At 34.8% G+C, this 26276-nt stretch overlaps 1 protein-coding gene across 1 annotated transcript; it reads left to right on the forward strand.

Annotated features, from left to right (window-relative positions):
* On the forward strand, positions 1-25740 carry LOC108371292 (probable cyclin-dependent serine/threonine-protein kinase DDB_G0292550). The gene is made up of 9 exons (XM_017626822.1): positions 1-153; positions 721-1282; positions 13557-16212; positions 17879-18331; positions 18411-19457; positions 19524-19696; positions 19770-19954; positions 23568-23680; positions 24715-25740. Exons 2-9 carry the CDS (start codon positions 945-947, stop codon positions 24928-24930), a joined length of 5181 nt encoding a protein of 1726 aa, XP_017482311.1. The 5' UTR covers positions 1-153; positions 721-944; the 3' UTR covers positions 24931-25740.
* Positions 25741-26276: the final 536 nt, after the last annotated feature.

Raw genomic sequence — 26276 nt, forward strand, 5'->3', positions numbered from 1 at the left:
ATACATATGTACATAATTATATGTGTATATATATATATAAATAATATTTCAATTACTTGTACTTATGTATCTACTGTTATTCAGCATTTGCACGCTTTTTGGTCGGCCTTTGCGTGTTCTCTCTGCCTTTTCATGCATAATTTTGGATCTTTGGTAAGATAATTTTATGGTACTCACTGTTTGCAAATCCACAATACATATCTACATAAACCCCTACACATACATACATATGTACCTTTTGTACTCATTCAAAAGCTTTTCAAATAGTTACATGCTTAGTTGTAGAATGATTTAGTCCAAAACTATAAAACTTACATACTCATATTTACGCATGGCATTTTACTAAACAAATAGGTATTTTTTTACAAAAGTAATTTTTTTTTTTTTCGTTGAAAATCTAAACTCTTGGCATTTATTTGTACGGACGTACTGTATGTTCGAGAGGAGGATTAGTCTCGCGCTTTGTTAAAATTAATCAGTAGTTCAGAAGGCAAATTTGAAAATAAGAGTAGGGCTTGATAAAATTTACTGACTTCATTAAAATTTCAATTAGCCGTAATGGTGACTGGAAGTCGAGCGTTTACGCTGATATGTTTCTCTCTTACACATTGCCATGCGTTCATACAAACTAAAACGTACATATAAATACGATCGTATCTAGCTGCACAGGTTTCGATTCTGCAAAGTACAACATATTCTATTCTCTTTACTTATTTTCAGCTAGTGAAGATTGTGAATAATACCCAACTAAAAATCCAGGCCAACAACCACTCAACCAACCAGCCAGGCTTCATTCAACCAACCCTCAAGACGAGCAGTGATCTTCAGCACTGCATCAATTGAATTAAGGTCAGCCTCTGCAGTACTCTGTTCACTGTACTTTCAAACGATATACAGAAGAGAAACGATCGCGTACTAAGAGATAAGAGACATATTTTGCCGCCATGTTGAATCCTAATCACACGGGCGCAACGCGACGTCCTTTCTCGCGTAACGCACCGTCTCGCAATCATCGCAGTCGTATGTTATTCTCCCCGCACCATCATTCGCATCACCTGTTACAACAGCAACAACAACAACAACAACAACAACAGCTGCATGGTCACGCTCACGCGCACACGCAATCACGCATAGGTAACGGCAACGGTAATGGCGGCGGCGGCGGCGGCAGCGGTAGTGGTGTCGGCGGTCTCGCCTTGGGTTCCACAGGGGGCTCCTTAGGTAATGGTGGACAGTGGTACAACAATAAAGACAACAATGTGGACAGCTGGAGTGCTCTTGGGTAAGATTGCCTTGTTTACGTTATCAACGCTTACACACACATCCAAATTATGAAGTATTATTATGCATTTATAAATAAAGATTAAACATATATAATATATATATGTAACCCCAATTCCCAAGTCCCTACACATTACCACACTTCCACTGTAGTCCCAATCCAATCGGACGTCCAACCCAAGCCAATTCGGCCCCAACGAATAGCTCTACTTCCATATCCACAACCACCACTCACCTTTACCTCAAAATCCACCCCCACCCTGCCCTTCCATCCACTAACGAAGATACCAAAATTATTTTGAAGTACAGTTCAAATAATCCGATATACCACAAACGTAATGCTTTAGGTTAAAGGGTGAATTTTGTAATTAATAAAACCGTTAACTTTTGCTATCAAATTAAAAAAAAAGTCTGTAAAACCTTATTGAAATACCTCACCTCAGACGGAAATGAAAAGTGTGACATACGAACATATACATATGTATACATATTTAAGGCGGATTCATCCTTCTAGTTCAGAACTTTTTTTCCATGTGATTGTCGTGTTGTCGTTTCTCTCTCTGGGAGAGCAACTGAGAAGAATTCTGAACGCTTTTGGGTTGTTAACTCGACTTCAACTTTTAGTTTAAAACTAAAACGATGAATCCACCTTAAAGGCTCAGTTATGCATACTTTGCACTGCACTGCATAACATGTCATTCTACGTAAAAATCAAAAATCAACAGACTTTTAGATATGTAATGCTGTGCGTTGGGTAACATTTAACAGATTCCTTATTTATGTGACAACTTTCATGCAATGATGCCAAGTATGCATAACTGAGCCTTTACGTACAATGAAAAAAAAAAAAAAAAATATTACAAATACATACATACGTAAGTATATGGGGCGTTCCATACCAATATGGACGGGGTTCACACTTCATATGTTTGATTAGTTTCAAATTTTTAGGGTTATGGTTAAACATAAATATTTATTTTCATAGACAGTTTTGATTTGTGTATGTGTGATTTTGTTTTAATTTTTTCCTCGCTCCGTTCTCGAGATATTTGGAAAACTATTAAATCGATTTGTGTTTGTTTTTGCGCTCTAAAGTTTTTAAAAATGCACTAATCAAGCACAAATTTCAAATTTATTTATTATTTATTATTTATGTTTATCCATCAACGCTAAAAATTTTAAACAAACCAAACACACGGAACCTCCCATATATGTATGTACCTGTGTATGCATATGTACGAGTATATAATGGATACGTTTCATTTCCGTGCGTTCTGTAATTTATTATTTTATAAGCTACACCAAAAGCATCATACATATCGTCAGTCTCCTTGCTTTCGACCTTCCCATTTACTTTCACATGTCTATTTTATTTTTTTTTTTAATTTACGTCGAATTGTCATTTATTGAGACAGTCGTACATAAAAACATAGGTTCATCAATTTACATACATACATAGGTCCATAACGATCGTTGTACGTAGAATATCCATCAAGTAGAAATACTAAAACCACAGACAAACGTCCTCCACACTTACACACACAAATCCACATAATATCTACTTGAACATTCGCCATTTGTTTCACCATGAGCATAACAAATAATGCAAACATTTGTAAAAGTTTTTAAGTAACATTGTGTAAAAATAATGTATAAAGGAATTATTATTAAAATTAACAAAATTACCACGGGATAGGTAATAAAGCTCAGCTCCAGCTCCTTCGTACTGTACTTCCCGCTTATATCCACCGCCAAAAATGGCCACGTCCCATAAAGCTACATACATACATATGTACATATTCGCTAAATTAATTGTTCAAAGCCGCACGTGCACAAATACATATTGAGTATGGACATTCAAAATCGACTAAAATAAATTCCTTTTTGTATCAAAAAATATGTATGGCGCTTTAAATACATACATTTAAGAGTAGATCAAAAAAGCGGTGAAAACATACCATTATTATATTGGAAATACTAGCAAGCGAAAGGGAGTGGCGGGGACTTCCATATGTTTGCACATTAGGGTGGTCCAAATAAAGTTATGTTGGAATTTTAATGCTCCCAGCCTCTAGGATTGTTCTATGTCGAAAAAAATATACCCCTCTTTTTTTGAAATCAAAAAATATTTATAGGTCCCTCAAAGCTTTCCATGTATTTTACATGAACAAAAACAGCTTTTCATTGAAATGGTATAGAATTCTTGAAAATCAATATTTTTCGATCGGAAAATTCTGGTTCTCTGCACGAGACTTCCAATAACAATACCCAATTGTTTATTTAACCATTTTTTAATACTAAAGATTTTCTAATTTATAATTAGGTATTATTATTGGGAGTCTCCTGAAGAGAAATAAAGTTTTCCGATCGAAAAATATTGATTTTCAAGAATTCTATACCATTCCTATGAAGGGTGTTTTTTCCATAAGAAACACATGGAAAACATTGAGCGCTTTGATCGACCTCTAAATATTTTTTAATTTTTCAGTATAGAACAATCCTAAGGGGGTGGGAGAATAAAAATTCCGACTTTACTTGTACACATGCATTTTTGGACCACCCTATTGCACATACGTATGTACATATACATAAGCGGGAACTGCGAAGTGCAATTTTTTACTTCTTCAGAAAGATTAAAGAAGGTTTTATAAATAAATGCGAAAACTTTTTTTTTTTAATTCGCTTCTCGGCGCAATGAGCGCAATTTGAAAATTATATTTGAAAAGAGGTTTCTAAGAACAGATAGGTCCAGTTTGATAAAGTTTCACATTCGATTTCGCTTTAAATTACTGGCCGAAAGCGATTAGATCCACATAAAGCTTTCACGTTTAACTCTTTAACTCTCATTGTGGTCTGTGAGACCATTTTGAAAAGCTTCACCTAAACTTGTTTGTTTCCATTGTTTTCCATACATTAGAAGGAGCGAGTTTTGCTTTTCTCGAATTTCTAATGGCCGAACTTAATGACGTAGTGCCTTTCTGGCTGCTCAAAACTTGCTCAACGTGCTTCCCGATTTTCATATACGGCAAAAGCTGTAGAAAACTGCATGGTTGTTACTTACCGCTTGGGTAAATACATTCATCCTGGTCATTTTTGTTTTACACTATAATTTCTATTACTATTTTCTAATTTGAATTGGTGGTAATAATGGGAGCAAGCAAAAAAGTATTATGATGAATCGCTTCATTTGGTTATTAATTTATGTACATATATGGGGTATTCCAAAGTCACGGGAGGGACATTTGAACGAAAAAATTGTAATTCTTTTTTAAATTTAAATATAAAGTACTCTACCATTATAGATTTCGATGAAGTTGTAAGGCTGCACTATTAGAAATCAATTTATAAATGACGGAACACTATAAAATATTTGAAAAACTTTCAAGTTAGCACTTAGAAAATTAAAAAGAAATTAAATATGTAGGTATATATATATATATTAAAAATACAGTCTAGTTATGAAATTTTGGGGAAAAAACCCAAAAGTAGTAACTAAGAAATACGAAGTTTCAAACACTATTTTGTAACATGTTGCACATAGACAATCATTGTTTGTTCAATCTGTAATATAACCGAAACGCTTAATTTTCTTCTAAGCAATCTTAAGTAATTTTTTGGGACGAAGTAAGATTCAGCATTTAAAAAATAATAATTATGTTAAAAACACTTAATTTTAAAAATGTATACTCGTATTAAATTAGTTTTCTTATGTTCACGTTTTGCATGTACTTCTATCTAGTGTAATAAATTAATAATAAACAAAATTGTTTATTCGAATTTACGTTAATTTCGGTTATTGAGTACTGATTTGATAATTCTCTTTATATTTGGACACAAAGGTTCACTTACTCATGGAATACCCCATATATATATCTTAAAATAAATACACTAAATTCTTATATACACACATACATCTTCATACAAACATACATCTGATTCAAACGGATTACATCGAGGCGATCATCTTGAAACGTAATAACAACTTCCTTTATTTGATTTCTACCCACCTAAAACACTGGTCGCACCACCTTGCTACATAGTATATTCGTCTACGTATACGTATGTATATTGAGAAAATGCATGAAAAGCACATGAAACGTGATAATTACATATGTTTGTATCCGTGAGTTCATTTTCCTTCAACTCCTTGTCGTTTGTAGCGCAAGCGAAAGCAAATCTTTTCAAATTTTCAAGTAGTTTTTATATACAGTTTAATTAAAAGCAAAGAAAAAACAAAGAAACAAAACGCAAACAAATACAAAATATATCTATTATTTGTTTTATGTATGTAATGACCACTGCTTGTTGGCTAAAAATCAAGAAAAACCCTATGAAAATCAATGGCAGCAATTGTGTAGTTTGTATTCTGCATTATACTGCTTTCCTTTTTCAAAAACAGCTAAGTAATACTAAAATACAAATACATATAAAATATATTGAAGATTGAAAACTAAATGCTGTACTTTCATATATTTGTTTATTTTCACACTTAAGGCTTTAATTAATTAACTATGTTGTGGGTTCTTGTATTGTAATATTAGTACGCTTCTTCCCGGCCAAAGATGTTTTATCACTTATACATACATTTAATGCATACAACGTTCAAATAAATAGTATATACAAACATACTTATGTATAAATAAATTAATTAATATATAAATATGTATGGCCATGTATTTGTATGTATGTATACATACAAATGTGAAATAATGCCAATTTTTAAAGCATGATGTATAGGCTCAACATAGTTACATACATACCATACCATACATACCTGTTTTTGTCGGTTTCTTTGTGGTAGATTAGTTCGTACCAGAGTTGCTAATTTTCTACTAACAAAGTGGCAATTTTACGATATACAGTACCTGCAGTAAAATTTTATTCTCGTACAAAAAAAATTGTTCTCATTAACTTATTTTTATTGTCGTTTCGTCTTTGTGGTTTGGTGGAGTTCCCGCATGGAACTTGAAGAGCTTTAGCTTTTAGCGTCATACAAATATGTGTACATATAATGCCGTTGTGATTGTAAAATTTCATTATATACATAAAACTGAGGATTTAGATCACAAAAGAGGCACTTAAGACTACTGGCCTTATTCATAAAAAATAAAGTAGCTTTATAAAAGGTTTATCTTTTTTATTTTTTATGAATAAGGCCATATTTGTTTATTTTGAAAATCAGAGTTAAATGTCGGATGGGGGTTTCACTCTTTATTGAGAAAATTGCCCTTAGGCTTTTCAGATGTTCAGCGCTGCTAACAATAACACAAATTTGGATCAATTGAAGGCCAAACTTATCAACTTGTAGCCAAGATTTTACCAGAGTTGAATGAAAAAGTCATCGAAAATTACCTTAAAAGTATTAGGTCCTGTAAACGGTTCCTCGGAGGGCAATGGATCGATATTCGTTCTACGTACATATGTATATAGTATAGTCCAGATTTAATTATGAAATAAATTTGCATCGAAATTGTAATGTTCAGTGTGTTTTTTTAAATTTAATTTCGCAAGACCAAAATGGGCAAGCTGTTAGAACTCCACACCAAGCTTTTTTAGTAGCCAGCGCCTTTCCGCCAAGCTAGTAAATAGACATCAGTAGGGGTAGACTTAGCATAAGAAATCATCAATGATTAATCAACACGTCAACTTAAGCCAAGAGCGGAAATACTTTGTTTTTGTATTTTCTTTTTCAACTGTTTAACAATTCGCCGCCTAAAATGCCACATCAAAAAAAAAAAACATGAAAACAAAAATGTTCGCGTCCATTTATTTTTAAGAAATACAAAAACGAGAGTCTGGCAAGCCTGATTCTCTCAGCGCTCTCAATTTCCGTAAGGCCGAAACTTAAGAATCTAAAATCTACAGATTCTTAAGTTGATTACGGTAAGTTAAGTTTTAACTAACCGCCAACACAGTTTCTCATATGACAGGTTGGCCAAAATATTCAGTTAAGTTACATACTTAAATTAAGTCTGGACTAACTGAGCTTTTACCACGACAAGAGAGTAAAAACATGCCCTCTTTTGTACAGGGTTGAGTATACATCAAACACATTTTGCACCGTGGACGGGCTAAATTTTTTGGAAGAAACGAAATCACCATTAGGAAGTCGCGAAAATTTCTAAATTGCTTTCCATTAGAGGAAAGGGCCGAAATGAAGCTACAAGTGCAGGATTACGCCTACAGTCCAATCAGTACTTTAGTGTACTTAATTCCTTCGAAGTTACCAACTTCTTCTTTTATACTCGTACCCAGATGTTCGTTTAGTCCTCAGTCAATGAGGAAGAGAATTTTTCGTAGACTCTAAACATCTTCGATGTCAATATTTTCGTCGCTGACTCAATATCCTCACTGCAATTGATTGGAGTTTATTGAAAAAGGGAACACAGTTTAGAAATCGCCTCCTCAGAAAGCTTTTAATGATTCAGTCAAGTAACAATCGAGAGACATAAATTCGTTCTTAACCGAAGGCCACAAACGCAGAAAGAAGTTGGAGTCAAAACTATTCACAATTCAATTTATTTGGTCTTTACTAGGTTCGTTCATGTAACACTATGTGTAAACTATTAAATTTACACGTTTTGTATATTGACACGTTTAGCTAAATACCCCAGTTGTATGTAGAGTATAATAATAGATACATACATATATATATGGTCCACACTCTCCACTTGATTGAGGTTCAAAGCATAAAAAGGTTATGCCGTTATTTTTTTTTGTGATTGCTTGTAGAACTTTGACACCGTGCTTTTCCTGCATCTTTCGTATCTTTCCACACATCCATTACTTACATTCATAAATCCATAGCAACTACATAAAATAAGTAATGTCGTCTTGCGTTCGCTCAGTGCCATTATTGTGCTGAAATTAAACGAAATTCAAATATTAATTTCCCACTACATGCGAATCGATATTCTAATTATAGTTCCAAACCTATATAAATCTCAATGAAAAACTTAAAAATCAAATGCAAGTACAACCTTTTCCGAAGTTCCATTTGTTGCAATTAATAAATGTACCACACTCATACGGCAGCAAATAACCCCATCCATATATACATTCCCCTACTTTTTATATTGAAAAAAAAACGCCACTTTTTGAATGTTAATATTTGTTTACTGGCTTCAAGAAGAGTCTAAATGTGTGTGTTGTTTTAACTATTTATTATTAAAATTTTCCGCAAATGATATTTTAAAGTATTTACTTATACATAAAAAAAAAAAATTAAAGAAAAATAAGTCTTTTTTTTAGAAAATTAGATAAATTAGACACTCTGTTGCGATGTAACGAGAGCAACGTTCCTTGGCACACACACATTTAGATTTCTTGTGCTTTACTAGTCTGTATCGAGTTACACACACACACACATATTTTTATGCTCACACTGATTTTCATAATTTAGAGCAATTTTATTTTTATTAATTTAATTTTATATATCGCGCGCTACCTCAGCTAATTACACACACACACACATACATACATATGTACATTAGTGTTTTGTTGAAATGATAATTATTAAATTTCTTGGGTTGATAAATGGTTGAATAAAAAAAAGTGCAATGTTGTGAAAAATCGCAAACAATATTTACAAAATTTCCTCTTTATCCAAATAGTTTGTAATTTATTTAAATAGTATAAAAACATTTATATAAACTTACACATTATGTATATAGATAACTATATATATTCATACATATATTTTAAAATACACATAACGTTTACGTACGTATGTACATATAAATAAATAAACATATTCCGTATGGCATTTTCCGACTGAGCTCATTGATTGTTCACGAAATTTGCAGATTTTTTGTCCAAAAGTTGTGTTTCATTATTTGAATGTTTTTGCTTTTAGTGAAATGGCCTAAATTTGTATGTATGTGTTCGTATTATAGACACACACTCTTTTCGTAGAATATTTACGGTGCGTTAATGGTGACTATGTACTATGTGCGTATAAATATGTAATTGTAATAAACTTATGAAATCGATTAGCTCAGGCTTAAGCGTTTATTTGCGTTTCTTGCACACTGCGGCTTTGAACTTTTTCCAATGTATTTGCGTATTTACAAACTACAATTTATATTTTATCCATCCATCTCCAGCAATAATTTTCATTTTGTACTCGAACCATTGCTAAATACTACTTATGAAGAATAATACATACAACATATTTTTTTCTAATCACCATTCGTAAATAAGTAAGTGTGTATGTATGAATTAACGTTTATTGTTCGCAAATTACATAGCATTGACTCACAAATAACTGAATCTAAATGAAATGAATTTATATAATAATAAACGACAAACGAAAAGTTTGTATGTATTTTAATATTTTAATAAATATTTACTTATATATTGTATGTTTCCTTGGTATTTCTACATAAAAAGCACGCTTTTGGTAAACAAAAATACAAATATAAATACGTATATTAAGTGATAGTGAAATGAGAAATGTGAAATGTGAAAGTCTTCATAGTTGTAGTTATAACTCACTTCAGTGATTTTTTCAAGTACATAAATATGGGTGTTTCCATAAAAATGTTAACCGACAATGCAAGTAAAGGAATTCAAACGGCTTTATAAATTTAAATTTCGCATTCAGATGGCGAAAAAAGGTTATGAAAACACGAAACAATGGAGAGAAGAACTAAAAAAATTAAATAAAAATTTAAATATAGTATGTGGTACTAGTAAAAATATTCCGATATGTCACACCCATTATCAAATTTTAATTCAAAATTAAATCAACAACGAATTGCTTCTGATTAAGAATGAATTGGTTGTAAGGGTCCATAATTTGACTTCATTTAAAGAATGTTTAGTAAAGGAAAACCTTAAAGGATTCGCTGAGTTTTGCTTATTTTTTACATGCGCTCTGAAATCACTTCTTTTTATGTCACGTCCGTTGTGCCCTCCTTTTTATCGATTTTCTCGACGTCAGTGTGGCTAGCGCACCTAATTTTTTTGTCAACCAATGGACGATATAAAAGCTACACAACGGCACATTTTTTTTACAAGTGACTTCGGTTTTCGTATAATTTATTTAACTCTAAAGTCGTACGAATGTCACGTCCGACACCATGGAAACACCCATATGTATGTATGTACATACATACTTCCATAGTACGTTGTTGTTTTTGCTTTTCATTACGCCTTAATTTAAAGTACTTATAACAAAAGTTTTTCTATATATATATATCACTGACTAACTAACCATTCCAATTGGCATTCCACGTTTTCGGAACGTATGTTTAATTATACAGAGTGTCCTAGACCATCCGTATACCATTTAAAAAAGGACGAGTTAAAGTTCAAATGTCATTTAGAGGTTGAAAAAGGCACTTCCTAGAAAAAAGTTTCAAACGAAAATTACGTATTTGTATCCTTAGAATCCAAATCAGTACTTCCGGTCAGTTTAACCCACTTCCGGTCGAAACCAGTCGAAGCCGGAAGTCGGCAATAGCACCAAAAGATAGAGCATCCCCGATTTAGTAGGTAAAATTTTTGCGGTTTTCAATAAAAAAACATTTTCCTACATTTTAGAGGGGTAAACCTGTGGTCTAGGACACCCTGTACATATTCATATATGTTTGTTACGAGTACAACAATCTCTTCATACTTACTATGTACTTACATTCATATACATATGTATATGGTCCTATCTCTAGAACTTTTGATATTCGACATTAACCGATTTCACCTTATTCTTTGAACCTTAAAACATAAGTAAAAAATGGAAACTCAGACTTCAAGCTCGGTAATGTAAAAAAAAAAAAATAAATAACAATCACACAGGACTGCAAAAACAAATCGAATAGAGTCGCGGAACACGAATCTGAAGTCCGTTTCGATCCACCACGTCGGAATTTATTTTATAACTACAAAAAACACGGCGACCTTTATAAGGTGCCAAATCTTATAAGAATTACGTTTTTTTTTTTCAAAATTTGACCGCCATATTTGGAAAATCTGATTTCATATTCGGAACCAGTGGGTCCAAAAACCTCGGGATACCAAGCTCAACAACAAAGAAAATCCATCAATATTTGAAATGTATTCTCTGTCACATAAAGTCCGCCATGGGTTTTGAGGTACGAAAAAATCCTGACGTGATGGAGCAAAACGAAATTCAGATTCGTGTTCAGCGACCCCACAAACATTGTCTGCTATATGCCATTTAGGATTTACAGCAAGTGCGACGATGTCACTAAATCCTCATTAGTGACGATGTCACCAGTGACCATTTTCGCTACTGGGGAATTTATATATATTTATGTATGTATGTATGTACATATTCACATATGAAATGAATTGAAAAAATTCATACATACATACATCCACACACTATTTCTTGAACATACGTATTTTTTATTTCGTAGCTTTGAAATTAACTTCTATGGCAAAAATTCACAAACCTTATTCAATGAAAATACATTATTAAACACATTTTGGTGAACCGATGCGTATAAATGTATGCATACTTAATAATTGTACAAAATGTTTTGTGATCTCTTAATTAAAAGTAAAAATGTTAGTTTCTCTTCCGTTCCAAAGTATGTAATTTGCAAATGCAAGCAGGTAAAGTGCAATAAAATGTATCCACTATTTAATGTTGGCATGAAATGACCTTAAAAATTATTTAATTCTTTCCATAATTTTTTGGTAGTTGAATAATAAAATAGTATGAAAATCTATTATTTAGTTAAAACGCTTTAAATGCGCGCCTAAACTGCTTAAAACCTTATTTTTATGTATCCGTTAATTTAATCATCAAAATTTATTAGTGGCCTTAATTTCTTTCACGAGTAAATAAAGTGCGAAACCTTAGTCAAGTTTATATTTTGGAAAGTTGGAGGATTCCAATATACACTTAGTAGTAGGTCCTATATTGTTAGAAATGTTTGTACCAAATTTGGAGAATCAATCCATATTACTTCGATTTTTTTTTTTTTTTTTAAATTTGATTTTTTCAATAAAAAACTTTTGCGAAATTTTAATAGATTTTTCTATTATTCAATCATTTGTAGTCGCAGTGTGAAAGACATATATTTCCAAAGCGATTTCTCGTACATCGGCCGAGATAGCCAAATAGCCAGAAAGAATTGAGAGGATATTTTCAGTGGGTGTTAGCCCCGATGCATGGATATCGCTTTCCATTGAAATAACTACCATATTTAACATTGCGTTCGCATTGGAATTAGCGCTGGCAAATTTCTACATAAAATCACTATTTCGGAACCAGTAAACAGGAGCGATTTTGAGGCAATTTTTGTTCTTTGTTCTGAAGCCAATAGGAAAAAACAAATATCAGTTTAGCATAAACAGTCGCCCCCTGTACATACCCTTAGACTAGTAGTTAGTTCAATTCTAGTTCGAATGGACTGGAAGTTCGAATGGGCTGCATTAAATTCGAACTATTTACTCTAGGCGAACCGAAAATTTGGAACCAGTATGTAAAGCCATTTTCACGCTGCAAGCATTTTCTTACTTTCAAGAAAGATTGAAAAGAATGTTATCATCTAAGTTCTATTTACTATACTAAATACTTAAGTATTGAATATGTGTAATAAAAATTGAGTGATGCACAAGAAAGTGCGTTAAAGATGAATTTGAAAACGAAATTGGAAGGCTTCTTTTTTAACCGAGTACTAGCTGCATTGAAAAATATTGTTGGAACTGCAAAGCCAATTCCAGATTAGATACGAAGCGGTAACTCTAGTTTAACCGTAGTGTGCATCAAATACAAATAAATAGTTGTCTCAATTTGCCTACTTTTATTACATATTATTATTATATTATTTAGTCGTTTCTTTGTGTGTAAATAATAATACCAATTACAATCTTTCTATATATAAATATTGCATTTTGGCATTTAAAATATTATTTTTCTTTTTTCGTTTTCTTTCTTCTTCATATAATATTAAAAAAAAAAAAAACAATTTAATACATATTTATATATGTGGCTGCAACATATATACATATAACTGTACATGTAAATGCATTAAATAAATATTATGGGTTCTGTTTTTACTACTACCACCACTACCATCACTATTACTACTACTACTACTACTACTTTGTACCACTACTACTACTACTACTACTCCTACCGCTTATTTGATTCAATATTAAAAAAAAAAAATCTTACTGATAACAAAAAAACGTATGTTGACTTAAACGCTAACAAACAAACCATCCAAACAATCGACAAATCAATCAAAAATTCTACCAACCAATCTGCCAATAATCGATGAAAACTGTAATAAATCCAGCGATGTACAAACAAGTAATAAAAACAGTGGAAGCTGTCCTAATAATAGCAAAGGAAATCACAACCACAATTACCATCATTGTCACCACAGTCACAATCTTCACAGTCATAGTAATGGCAATGGTCATATCTTCCACCAAAACCACAACCACATTCAGTTTAATCATAATGTTATCAATTGTAGTAGTAATGGCAATAGTAACTGTAATAGTAATCATCATCACCATCATCGTAATAGTCAAAGCCAAGCCCATCATCACCATTATCGCCAAACACACCACAACCACAACCACAACCACCAAAATCACTTTCACCACCAATCGCAACAACAAACGCACCAGCCATATACCCACCAAGGCTCTAGCTCTGGCTCAGCATCAGCCTGTAGTTCCACATCCGCTTCATCCTCTGGCAATCCATCCAATACTAGTTCTCCACAACCGGCGTTTTATTCCAACGCGACTACTGCCAATCTAACCTCCCTATTATCCCCAGTGCCCCTGTCTCCAACAAGTAGTATATTTCACTTTCCGAACCACAGTCCCAAGCCGCCGCCCGATTCTCGTTTGTGTGAGCTTGCGAACAATATCACCATTGCACCTCTGTCACCTTCAACAGTGAATGTTGCCACACTTAACAATTGCCACCTAAAAGAACCGGAAAAGAAGTCTAGCCTTAAATTTCCCGCGTTGTTGTCACCGCTTCAGATATCCCTTACGACTAGCGCAACAGCGGTCGGCTCACACATACCTCTGACCAACTCCTGTTCCTCAAATAATTACCTACAAACCCGTCCTAGTCTGGGTAATCAAAGTTCCAAGGCCAGCTCTAGTTCACATCAAAACTCAAACTATGTCCAAGTTCGCAACCAAGTGAATCAAAATCACCATTACCAACACAGTAATCGACAATCCCAACTGAATCATAACCACAACCACAACAACAACCATACCCAAACTGTAAATCCAAATCATGCAAGTCATAGTCACATCCACATCAATAATAATTTTAATAGTAATAATAACAATAGCAATCATCATCAACAAAATCATAGTCAAAATCAGAATCAAATTCATTACCATCACACAAACAAAAATCCAAATCACAACCACAATCAAAATAAACCGACTAATCACCAATCCCACCTCCCGCTAACAAATACAAATATAATTTCCACAAACACTACTACAAAGTCTACAACAAGAACAACAACTGAAAATTGTAACTGTACTGATGATGTGAATGTAACTTCTTGTACTGACATAATTTCTCAACGTGAACCAACAACAACAACACCAACATCACCACCATTGTTGTCTCCAACACATCCATATCAAATGATGCCACCACCACAACCGATGAATAACCATCAACCGCAACAACAACGACGATGGCGACAACAACAACAACAACAACACCCGTTGTTATTGACAACGGCGACAACCACTGGAACAATGATACAAACTGCACCTTCGAATCAACAATCACAATCACAATCGCACTCCCAACAACATCAACAACATCAACGCGCTTTGGGCGCATCCTCAATGTCTTCCCGTTGTTCATCGGTAACAACATCTCCATCACCAACAACAATGACATCACCAATGGCTACAATGTCAAATCATTTGATTTTTAATGGAACAACTAAAAATACTATAAACAATAAAATCACAACAACAACATCTCCAACGAATGTACCTGCCGCAAATGGGACGATGACAAAACCAACAACAACAACAACAACAACAACATTACCAACTGCATCAACAACTTCATCCATATTGAACCCATCATTGTACACAACAACAACAACAATAACAACATCGTCATCGTCCATGCAAAAAACGCGAAATCGCCATCCGTCCATTCCGGCTTACGCGTCTGCGATCTCTAATTGTTCTCCTTCCACTTCTACTTCCTCCGCTCTTCTTGCATTCTCTTCTCCTTTTTCATCTTCTTCTTCTGGAATCTCTGCGAACTCGTCGGAAACTCAAACCCATGGGGCATCATCCTCAATGCCTGTCGTTGATGTGCGTGCCTCTTCCTCTGTCCCAACGACGGAGCCGTTCAACACATTGAATGTTCTTAATGAAATGAACAACAACAACAACAACAACAATTATAATGATAATAACATTATTTTGACACACTCGACTGATGGCAACTTGATTTGTGATAATACCAATAATATAACAAACAACAATATCAACAGCAGCAACAACAGCAACAACAGCAACTACCATCAACCATTCAATTCTATGGATTTTGGACAGCAGCAACACTTGCGACACCACCTACGCTTTAGCAATAATGGTCGTGGCAGCATGGATAATGGTGGTAGTCATGGTGAATATAACAATAATAACAACAACAACAACAATTACCGACGCCCTGGCGGAAATCAAAATAACAGTATTAGTGGTAACGGTAACTCTATGATGCAGCACCGCCATAATGGCGAATATTATGGCAGCAATCATCACAACCAACAGAATCACTATCAGTACGGTGAGCAGAATCGTCGGCATAACAACAACAACAACAACAACAACAATGGCAACGGCAGTAATGCATCTAACTCAGGATTATTTGAAAGAAATAATAGCAACAGTGGCAATTTGAATGGCAATACCAGCAGTGGTATGAATAACATGGTGAGTATTTTCGTTAGCGCATAAACATATGTATCTATATAAATGAACATTAGGGTGTCTCAGAACATAAGAGGCTAATTTTATTTTTTTTTTTGCGACTCGATGCATAGCCTCTTAATATTTCTTCTTGACCCTTGGCCTTACGAGCATCTACGAATTGGAGTTTTTGTTGCTGTATGATGAGCGTCTAACGCGCGCTAACATGTGAACACCTTGAGCAAAATGCAAGGCAATGTAAGCGCGCGTTATCAAGACGCGCCTGTCGTCATGTGAAGGGGGTTTTTAGATACCCACGCCGCGCGAAAATGTGTTCATACTTCTCACACTTGATGAATACATCATTTGTGCGATAAACGAGCTCAATCTTAGTAACAGTGGCTCAAAAAAGTGTTCACGTGTTGATTTTTCTTTTTATATTCACAATATTTTTCAAGGTAATTTTTTATCCTACAAAAATAAGTTCCAAGCTTTAGTCGAAACCATATAAATCAAAGTTTCAAACTCTATACAAAATTTAGGAAAAATTCAACAAAATTTAGAGCTTTACACACAATATTTACAACATTTTTGTATATGCCGTTTTATAGCCCATACAATTTTAGTCTAAAGAAGTGTAAGTTTCAATCGGCATACAGTCCCGCAGACTTTTCGGAATTTTTTTAGTGACTGCTTTTGCGGTGCTTTGTACTATAACCAGTGTAATTTACAAAAACTAGCGTGGATTTTTACAAAATTCATTGCGAACGGTCTCCCGAATTTTATTTCATAAGAAACTAATGCTTATATAGAAACAAATGCGAAAATGCGTCAGCAAAAAAAAAAAGAAGAAATTATTACAAATCAACGCGGTTTTTTAGCCACTTGAAAATTGCACTTCATGACGCCAAGGCTTAAATAACATTTTGTAGAAAAATTACAAAAAAAATTTACTTTAAAAATGTTGTGAATATTAAAAAAATCAACACATGAACACTTGTTTGAGCCACTGTACATGTGATTTTAGGTTATCAACATGCTATTGGAAGTTAAAAAAAGTGAGAGTAATTTTGTTAATTTTATTATGTACATACATACGTTATTTAGGTGAAAAGGAAAAAATAGGGGTGTGGATATCGACCCAGTGGGAAAGGGTAATGCAAAGGAATACAAAAAGTAACCTACGCACGAAAAGAAGGCAAGAATTTCTCCACAGGAGTGTCATACGAAAGTATGCATTGCGCTTTACGAAACTATAAATGGAATTAAAAAAAAAAAAAAAAATAAATAAATACAAATAAAAAATGAAGTCCGTGCCACAGGTTTTGAGCCCGTGACCAACACAACACGGCAGTCGAACACCCATCCATTCGGCTGCAGCAGCTGTTGAGATAACGTGAAACAAACGTTTTCAAACTTTTTGTTTCGTTAGTGGTAACGGTTCAAAATTACACTCATCCGCTCGCTTACATTGCGATGTAGTTTTTCGTTCAGCCGTACTTGTTAATCTTTTCTTGGTAGAAAAATGGAATGAATTCCCATTTTCCCACTGGAGAATTTCAAAAATACAATACAAAAATTTGACTATTGTTCTGCAACACTCTAAAGTATGTATGTGTGTTCTCTAATACTGTGCACTCCAGTCCAATTTTGAACATTCATGCCGATTTACTTACATATTTTTTCACAGCACTTTGATGGCCATAACAACAGCAACCATTCCCGGAACGGGGACTTCCACAATGATAATCGTCCTGAACGTGGAGGAGGAGCAGAGCTGAATATCAGCGGCGCCGGTAGCAGCAATGGGTACGGTACTTTGCGTAATGGTAATAATTATGGCCGTAACGGGCATCAGAATGGTGGTTCCGGCTCCTTCCATTACCACCACCATAATAATTACAACAGCAACGGACCCTCAACTTCGGCTGTAGCCTTAGCAGGTGGCAGCAGTAGCGTTGCCAGCCTACTTGACGGACCGACTGGCTCTTCTGGTGCTTTAGGATCCACCACTTCGCTCAGCAGCGGGCCCAACGGTTTGAAATCGGACAGTCCTTCGCGCAAAAGACGCCGCATTTCCGGTCGCATGCCCAGCCAGTCACCGCCTGCAATTTGGGAGCAACGACGCTCGCCTCGCACTCAGGTTAGCGCGCCTACATATGTACATATATCTGAGAGGAACTATGAGATGCTATTTAACTGTTTTATGGCTTCTTTTTCAGATGCAGCAGGGAAGTCCACCGATACGACGGCCACGCTTGCGCGAGCCTGGACCGTCACAGCAAGTGCATGGTCACCACATAAACAACACTGGCAATGGCAGTAATAACAATAACAATAATACCAATACCGGCAGCAGTAATCATTTCCAGAGCTATCACCAGCCACAGCATTCTTTACAGCATACGCCATATTACTTGCGCCAACATATGCCGCCGCCAGCACTTCAACAGCAACAGCAGCAACAACAACCACACCAGCCGCAGCAACCACAGCTCCAACAGCGCTCACCGTGGGAACATTCGCTTGCTGCAGTGAATGCTTTCATTCAACAAACGCCGCCCCCGCCACCGTCGCCCGGCCATCACCATCAGACGTCCCTTGTGGGCGCGCCACCCCCACCGCCACCACTGATGTTGGACATCAACCAAGTTCCTGTCAGTCTACCATTGCGGCATGCCGAACCCATTTGGGCGTCTATTTGCACCTATCCCGCGGCACCGCCGCCACAAGCCCGAATAGCCCCTTGCCACTTGCACGGCATCTATACACAACCGTTTGCTGCTCAAGCGTGCAACACGCATCCCAGCACTCAATTCGCACCCGCAACAGCTGGTTTCGCTGCTGCTGCTGGCGCTCCAATACAGATGCCACAGGCGCAACAGGTGCAGGTGAGCGCTGCTGCAGCCGCGCAGCAACAGCAAACGCAACAGGCTGCCGCTCTAATGGCAGCTGCGTCAGTAGCCGCAGCCAACTACCAACATGCTCATTTGACCCAGCAACAACGCACAGAAGCCAGTGCGGCTGCGGCCGCTGTAGCCGGACTTTCGCTCGAACAAGCGACCGCCCACCACCTGGATCCCCATCAAGGCCATCAGGCGGCTGTAGCTACGCCACCGACACATCATAATCAGCTGCAGGCAGCACCAATACACATAACCTCAATGTCGGCCGTTGCGGCTGCAGCCGCGCATCATTTGCGCACTACCGCCACCGCAGCTGTCTCGCAAATGTCTGCGGCGCCCCAGCCGATTCTTGTCTCAACAGAAGTAAGATATTTTAAAAGTATAGATGCTAAGTTTCAAATAAAATGTGCTTAATTTTCTTGGTCACAGAGACGTGTTTTCCCACCTCACCGTCGCATTACTCGTTTCTGGCCGGCAAACCATCCACATGGACCACACCGGCATATGCTTCCACCACAGGCGTTGGGTCCGCACCAAGCGACTCCTGTGCAGATTCAAACAACAACGGGAATCATAAACCCGGGCTTTTTACTTAATTTCCTGTAAATATACATACATATTTGCGCTCACCATTTCAAATAAGAAAAGTGAAATCGTTCTTTTTTTTTCATACAGAGCTATGTTCCCGCTCTCGCCATATAATCAGCATGAGTTGAACTCTCCAGACTCCAATGAGACGGAAAATTACGAGGCGTTGCTTAGTTTGGCCGAACGTTTGGGCGAGGCAAAGCCACGTGGCTTGGCGCGGAATGAAATCGACCAGTTGCCAAATTATAAATACAATCCTGATACTCATAACGGTGAGTAAAAACAATTAAATCGAATGCAGTGGCTTCGTTTGTGTCTTTAACTTATTTAAGGATACACAGCCTGAAAGTTGGTTGCTGAAAGTAATTTTTTGAATAAAGAAATTCTACTCTTGTAATTTCCGTAAACTCCTGAGCAGTTTGAAGTTGCATGCGTTAGCTTATCCGCTAGAATTATCGAGACACAGTTCCGTCTTTACCCTGGGAAAGCCTCTATGTACAGGCAGTACAGCGACTCCTATCGAGACCAAAATTTGTATGTGATATCTTCGACTATAGTAGTACCAATTGGGTATTAGATAAAAAAAAATTAATTTTAATTTTTTCAGTCTCTCTAAGGACTACCCTAATGCACATACATAGCTTTTCAACGCTTTTAAATCATTGTGGTGTCTCTTTCCCCCTTCACATTATACGTGAAACCTGATTCCAATGTGTCTATTACAACTGTATAACATTTAAAGTCCGATTTTTAAATAAAACTTGGTTTATACGAAAGCGTGCTCTATGTGGGCCTATGAGCGTTCGCCCGGCAGTAGGGTCTAGCGTTGGAACTTTTAGTTGATTTCGATGATCGAATCATTCAAGTGAACTAATTCATTTAGTTCATTCTCGTTCATTTAGTGAATCCGGGCAACAAAATACAACATTTTATTTAGAATAACATTCAAAGATAACATAAATATTAGCTTTCTTATAAGCAATTCACTATATGTAGGCTTTGTAACAATTCATGGCAATGTAATTAGCAACCTATAGCTTTTACAATATTCACGAATAATTTAAAATGTAGCTTTTTTTCGTTGATATTTTGAAAATGGCAACCTGGAGCAAATAGTTAATTTTAAATTTCGAACTAGTTCGTTCGATCAATGCAATTTCCTATTTCATTCAACGAATTAGTTCGTGGAGTTCTCAACTCTCGTTGGGCCTTCGTATATCTGACCAAGGTCACTCCAGAATCATTCCCAGTTAGGGTTGCCAGATCCAAATTGTCATCCAACTGGACATTTGAATAAAATATCTGGACATGCACAAATAAAACCGCGGCATGTTTATGGACAAAAAAAAAGTAAAAATTTATTTATTATGTATTAATTTAGCCATCAATAAAAAGAAGAAAAATAAACGTATTAGAAATACAATTCATTTCATTTACACATGAAAATATAACACCAGTCAAGTCTACTATGTATATGTACCTTTGTGCTAGCGTAGCAATTTTTGTTATAATTATTTTAGAACTTTTATCCTTCTGTCGAGGACTTCATGCTATTCATTCAAACATTGCCAATCGAGACTATTACAGCTTAAACCATAAATTACGTTGTGAAGTACTGGTGAACACAGCTTGTTATGCTAAGGATTTGTATGAAGTTTCCATGTATTTTATAATAAATCAGTCAGAGTAGACATCCAGCAATCGAATGCAAGTGCTTTTCCGAAGCCAGAGTTCCGACTGGACAATATTTGCATGTGAGCGCGTAACCGTATTTTTTTTTACCCAATCCCAGAGAGTCCCAGTGATTGTTTGGGAAACTTGTATGCTGCTACTACAACCACAATGTATCTATGAGTTTAGTAAGAGTGTAGTAAAAATTTTGTATTTTAAAAATTGTATGACAAAACGTATTTTCTATTGGTTATGTTTTGAAAATAATCTTTTAATTGAAGTAAATCTAAGCACTATTTATTGCATGGTTAAATCAAGAGCCATTATCTAATAATGTCTAATACATATTTTTTAAACGAATTTGTTAAGTTTTGGTTTGTTTTATTATTATTCTTTTTTTTTTAATTTGGGAACTATCAGCAATGTAAAGTGTATTCCCCGCTACGTGGCACCAGAATTGGTTTTTGAAAATACCCGACTCACAGCGCCACGTAGTTGAAAATAAGCATCTAATCGTGGTTCTTCTGAACTTTAGAAATAAAAGAGACCCCTATGCTTTGTATTTTGACGTTTTCGAATGCCAGAGTGCCAGGCCATTTGCTCAGTTTGGTGAATTCCTATAATGATTAAATCGATTTAGATTTTTTGTTGAAATGTGGTACCTACATAAAGGCCCAACTAGAGGGTGGGGGTCGAGAGTTTTCCTAAAATTTACTTGGCAGATAAAAATTCTAATATTTTACATTGATGAATTTGATTATTTAATATCCCACATAAACTCAACAAGTAAGTATGTAGTGATAACGTTCGAATTTCATTTTTTTTTTTTGTAAGGGAGGAGGGTGGGCCGACACATGTTTAGTACGGTGACCGGAGTTTCCTTTACGGCCCTGCCTACATACATTAATTAAAAATGAAATGTGACTGCAATCTAACAGCCCGATTCTGTGCCCTTGATAGCTTCAAAATGTTTATTTTTTCAGTGTGTTAGAATAATTATTTTAAAGACATTTTTTCGAATATTCGACCAACGATACCACCCGTAGTAGCTCGCTTGAAAATTAATTTTCACTGTGTGGACACTAAAAATCCTTTACAATTGAGACTTTCTGCTTCGATAAAGCTTTACTTGGAGTAACAAACTCCGGCAAGATTGCGCCCATTTTTGAAGATTCGAATCATTGATGTGAATATTCATCGTTATAATTTATTCATTCGACAAATCTTTTAGACGATGTTTTTTTTTTTTTTATTTAAATAATGGTGACTACATTCGGTGTCAAAAATTGTTTGAAATACAACATTTAAATAAGAAATATTTGACTAAAACGAGTTATTGACTATTCAATAATAATCTTTAAACGATGTATGAACAGTGGCCATATTTTTACAAAAAAGGAAGCATATTTTCCGAGCAAAAATAATTCGAAAAAAAATACACATATATATGCATGTATATATATGCATATTAGGGTGGCCCAAAAATACACGTGAAAAAGTAAAGTCGGAATTTTTATGCTCTCACCCCCTAGGATTATTCTATACTGAAAAAATATACTCCTATTTTTTTATTATGCAATCAAAAAATATTTAGAGGTCGCTCAAAGCGCCCAATTTTCCATGTATTTTGTATGGGGAATAAAAACGTATTTTCGTAGAAATGGTATAGGTTTATTAAAACTCAATATTTTTCTATCGGAGAACTCTGTTTCTCTGCAACAGATTCCCAATAATAATAATCCATTGTTTATTTAACCATTTTTTCATCGCAACTATAAGTTATAGGTCCGCCAAAAACCCACAAGAACCCCGAAAACTTCAATGGGGGACCAATAAAAAATCGTTAGTATTAAAAAATGGTTAAATAAACAATTGGGTATTATTATTGCAAGTCTCCTGAAGATAACCAAAGTTTATCGATCGAAAAATATCGATTTTCAAGAATTCTATACCATTTCGACGAAAAGTTGTTTTTTTTTCCATATAAAAATACATGGAAAACTTTGAGCGCTCTGAGCAACCTCTAAAAATTTTTTGATTTCAAAATAAAAAAAATAGGGGTATACTTTTTTCGATATAGAACAATCCTACAGGGTCAGAGCATTACAATTCAGACTTTACTGTTTTTGGACCACCCTAATGTATATCCATATACAAATTCAAAATACTACAGGTATCCATTAAACCATTTTCACCCGTTATTTTCGCCCACAGGTGATCAAACATCCTGCGTTGTTTGTATGTGCGATTTTGAGTTGCGACAAGTGCTACGTGTGCTACCTTGCTCACACGAATTCCATGCTAAATGCGTTGACAAATGGCTAAGGGTAAGTAAAGTACATATGTACATTAGATTGCATACAAAAAAAAATCGGTACTGTTTTTCCACTGGAACTATAAAATCTTTTATATTTTAAGACTTCCACCAAAATATCTCGCAAAAATATTAAGATTTACGTTAGCTGGACCGATTTGAAAATATGTACCTCCGAAAATTGAGTTTTTTTTATTAATAAAAACAGTTTTTTTAATATCTTTTGAAAAAAATTACCTCAGATGACTAAACAGTTTAAGCTCAAAAAGTTTGCATAAAAATATTTTTTAAAAATTTTCTACGGAATCATAATAATGAGATTTTGATGCTGTTTTTGAACTTTTTTCAATGACTGGTGTAAGAAAAACTCGAATAATTCAGCAAAAATTTAAACTTATGAAGTATCATTGGTAAGTTATTTCATCCTTTTAATTTCTTTGCGAATAAGCTCATTCAAAGTATGAAAGAGGAAGGTTAGATAAACCAAAGTCATTCCATGTTGAATTAATAAGAAGTGTTGGTATTTGATACAGAAAAAATCGGAACGTGAATGAGTTTCTTTTTTGCAAAAAAATAAAAAAGGGTGAGAAAATACCTTTCCACTGATACCTCATAAGTCTATATCGGTAAAGTTTTGGAGCAGTTATTGAAGTTTTTCTTACACAAATTTTTGGAAAAAAAGTTAAAAAGCAGCATCAAAAATGTATTATTATGATTCTGTTGATAAAAATTTTTAATATTTTTATATAGATTTTTTAAGCTTAAACTGTTTGTGAGACTTTTTCATAACATATTACGTATTATTTTGGCTTTACCGGATTTTCGAGCCTTCTTTTGAACTTCGGAACGCGAAAAAAAGAAGTGCCTTAATCCTTTCCGAAACAAGGCATTTTTAATTTCTCTTGCTGAAAATATGAGTTTTTATAAAAAGTAGACTTAGCAACTTTTCACTCTAAGGTAGCGATATTTAATATCCTCTACCTGCAAAAAAACTAGTAGCTGAGATCTATCTGTAGTAAAATTTAATTATATCTTTCTGCATTTTAGTCAAATCGAACCTGTCCCATTTGCCGTGGTAATGCATCCGACTACTTTGAGAATCCCGAGCAACAGCAATCACAAGCCCAACAAACACAGGCACAGGTGCAGCCACAGCAGACGACAACACAACAGGCACAGCCTGCGACTACAGTTCAACCTTTGGTCGCGGAGCAGTCAACAGCGCAACATCAGCAACAACAATCACAAACACAAGCAACATAGGCGCATTAAACGCAACCACGCAATAAAAGTCATTAAAGAAAAAATGGTACTTCAGGAAATGAGAAGAATAGATTATACAAAGTGAATACCAAATAAAAAGTAATTTAACGAAAAAGGATATTATTGAAAAAATAACCAGATAGCAAGCACTCTTCTAACGTCCACGTCCAATAGATGTATTTGTACTTCTTCGTGTTTCCAATGAAGCCACCTTTCAAATAGAAACTTATTACAATCCAAATGCAAAGAATATCTCTATAGGTTAAATACGTATGCATGTATGTATATTTAAATATGTGTGTGTGCATGTCTAGAAAGAAACCGAATAAACCATAAACATTCGTAGATAGGAGTTAGTTGCTTGGCCCACTTCGTGGCTATCACTTTTCAGAAGTATAATATTACATAGCTACTCGTACATACATATATACATATGTACATATGTACTAGAATGCACATGCAATTGTAATTGTCAAACTGTAAAGGATATTTCTATGCAATTGTTATTAAGGCTAATATGTTGAAGCGAATCACAATTAAATAATGCAATCTTTGAATTAAAGGTAATGTAATAAATACACATAGTTAAGCTGTATGTTCAACTACATATGTAGATTGGTATGTGTGTATGTATATACATAGATACATACTATGTATATTTATCTTAAAAGAATTTTCCAAAAAATGTTTTTCTAGCATTCTAGTGTGATATGTAACTGCGCAAGCTTGTTATTATAATAATTCATGTACACCACAAAAACGAAATTTATAAGCAACAAGGAAAACAGTCTCACAGATTTATTAAAAAAACAAAAAAAAAACAATAGAATATAAATAAATAAAGCAAAAACGAATTCTCTGGTATACATAGTACATACATATGCACCAACGTATTTTTATAAGTTAACATCACTTCAATAATTTATCCCAAAAGGAAAAATTTAAGCGCGTAACTGAAATTTTTTCAATATTATATACTCAATATCGCGGTGTGTAGTCTTGTAAGCAACAAAAGCATAATTATATGTACATACATATGTATGACATACAAAATGTTGCGCCCAGTAAAATTACTTCAATGAAGTTTTAGTTGGGAAGGTAGATTTTATATCAATCTGTATGTACATAGTAAACAAAAACGGGACAAAAAGATTGGTCGCAAAACACAATTGTATTTACAGGACATTTTCCATTTATGTGTATGGGGATGTGTAACTACATATGTAGGTGCAGGTGCACAAGGACGCATACTTGCATACATATATATGTACATACATACATATGTATATCCAAAGCTCTAGCCAATGAATCAATTTTTATCCAAAGTTGGTTCAAAGTATTATAAA

Source organism: Rhagoletis zephyria, unplaced genomic scaffold, assembly GCF_001687245.7.
Source record: "Rhagoletis zephyria isolate East Lansing unplaced genomic scaffold, Rhagoletis_zephyria_1.1 Rzeph_scaffold_04864, whole genome shotgun sequence".
NCBI classification, from domain to species: domain Eukaryota; kingdom Metazoa; phylum Arthropoda; class Insecta; order Diptera; family Tephritidae; genus Rhagoletis; species Rhagoletis zephyria.

Coding starts and splice junctions, on each gene's coding strand:
- LOC108371292 (XM_017626822.1), top strand. CDS start 945: ATGTTGAATCCTAATCACACGGGCGCAACGCGACGTCCTTTCTCGCGT. Junction 16,213..17,878: donor GCAGTGGTATGAATAACATG/GTGAGTATTTTC, acceptor ATTTTTTCACAG/CACTTTGATGGCCATAACAA. Junction 19,458..19,523: donor CGATTCTTGTCTCAACAGAA/GTAAGATATTTT, acceptor TCTTGGTCACAG/AGACGTGTTTTCCCACCTCA.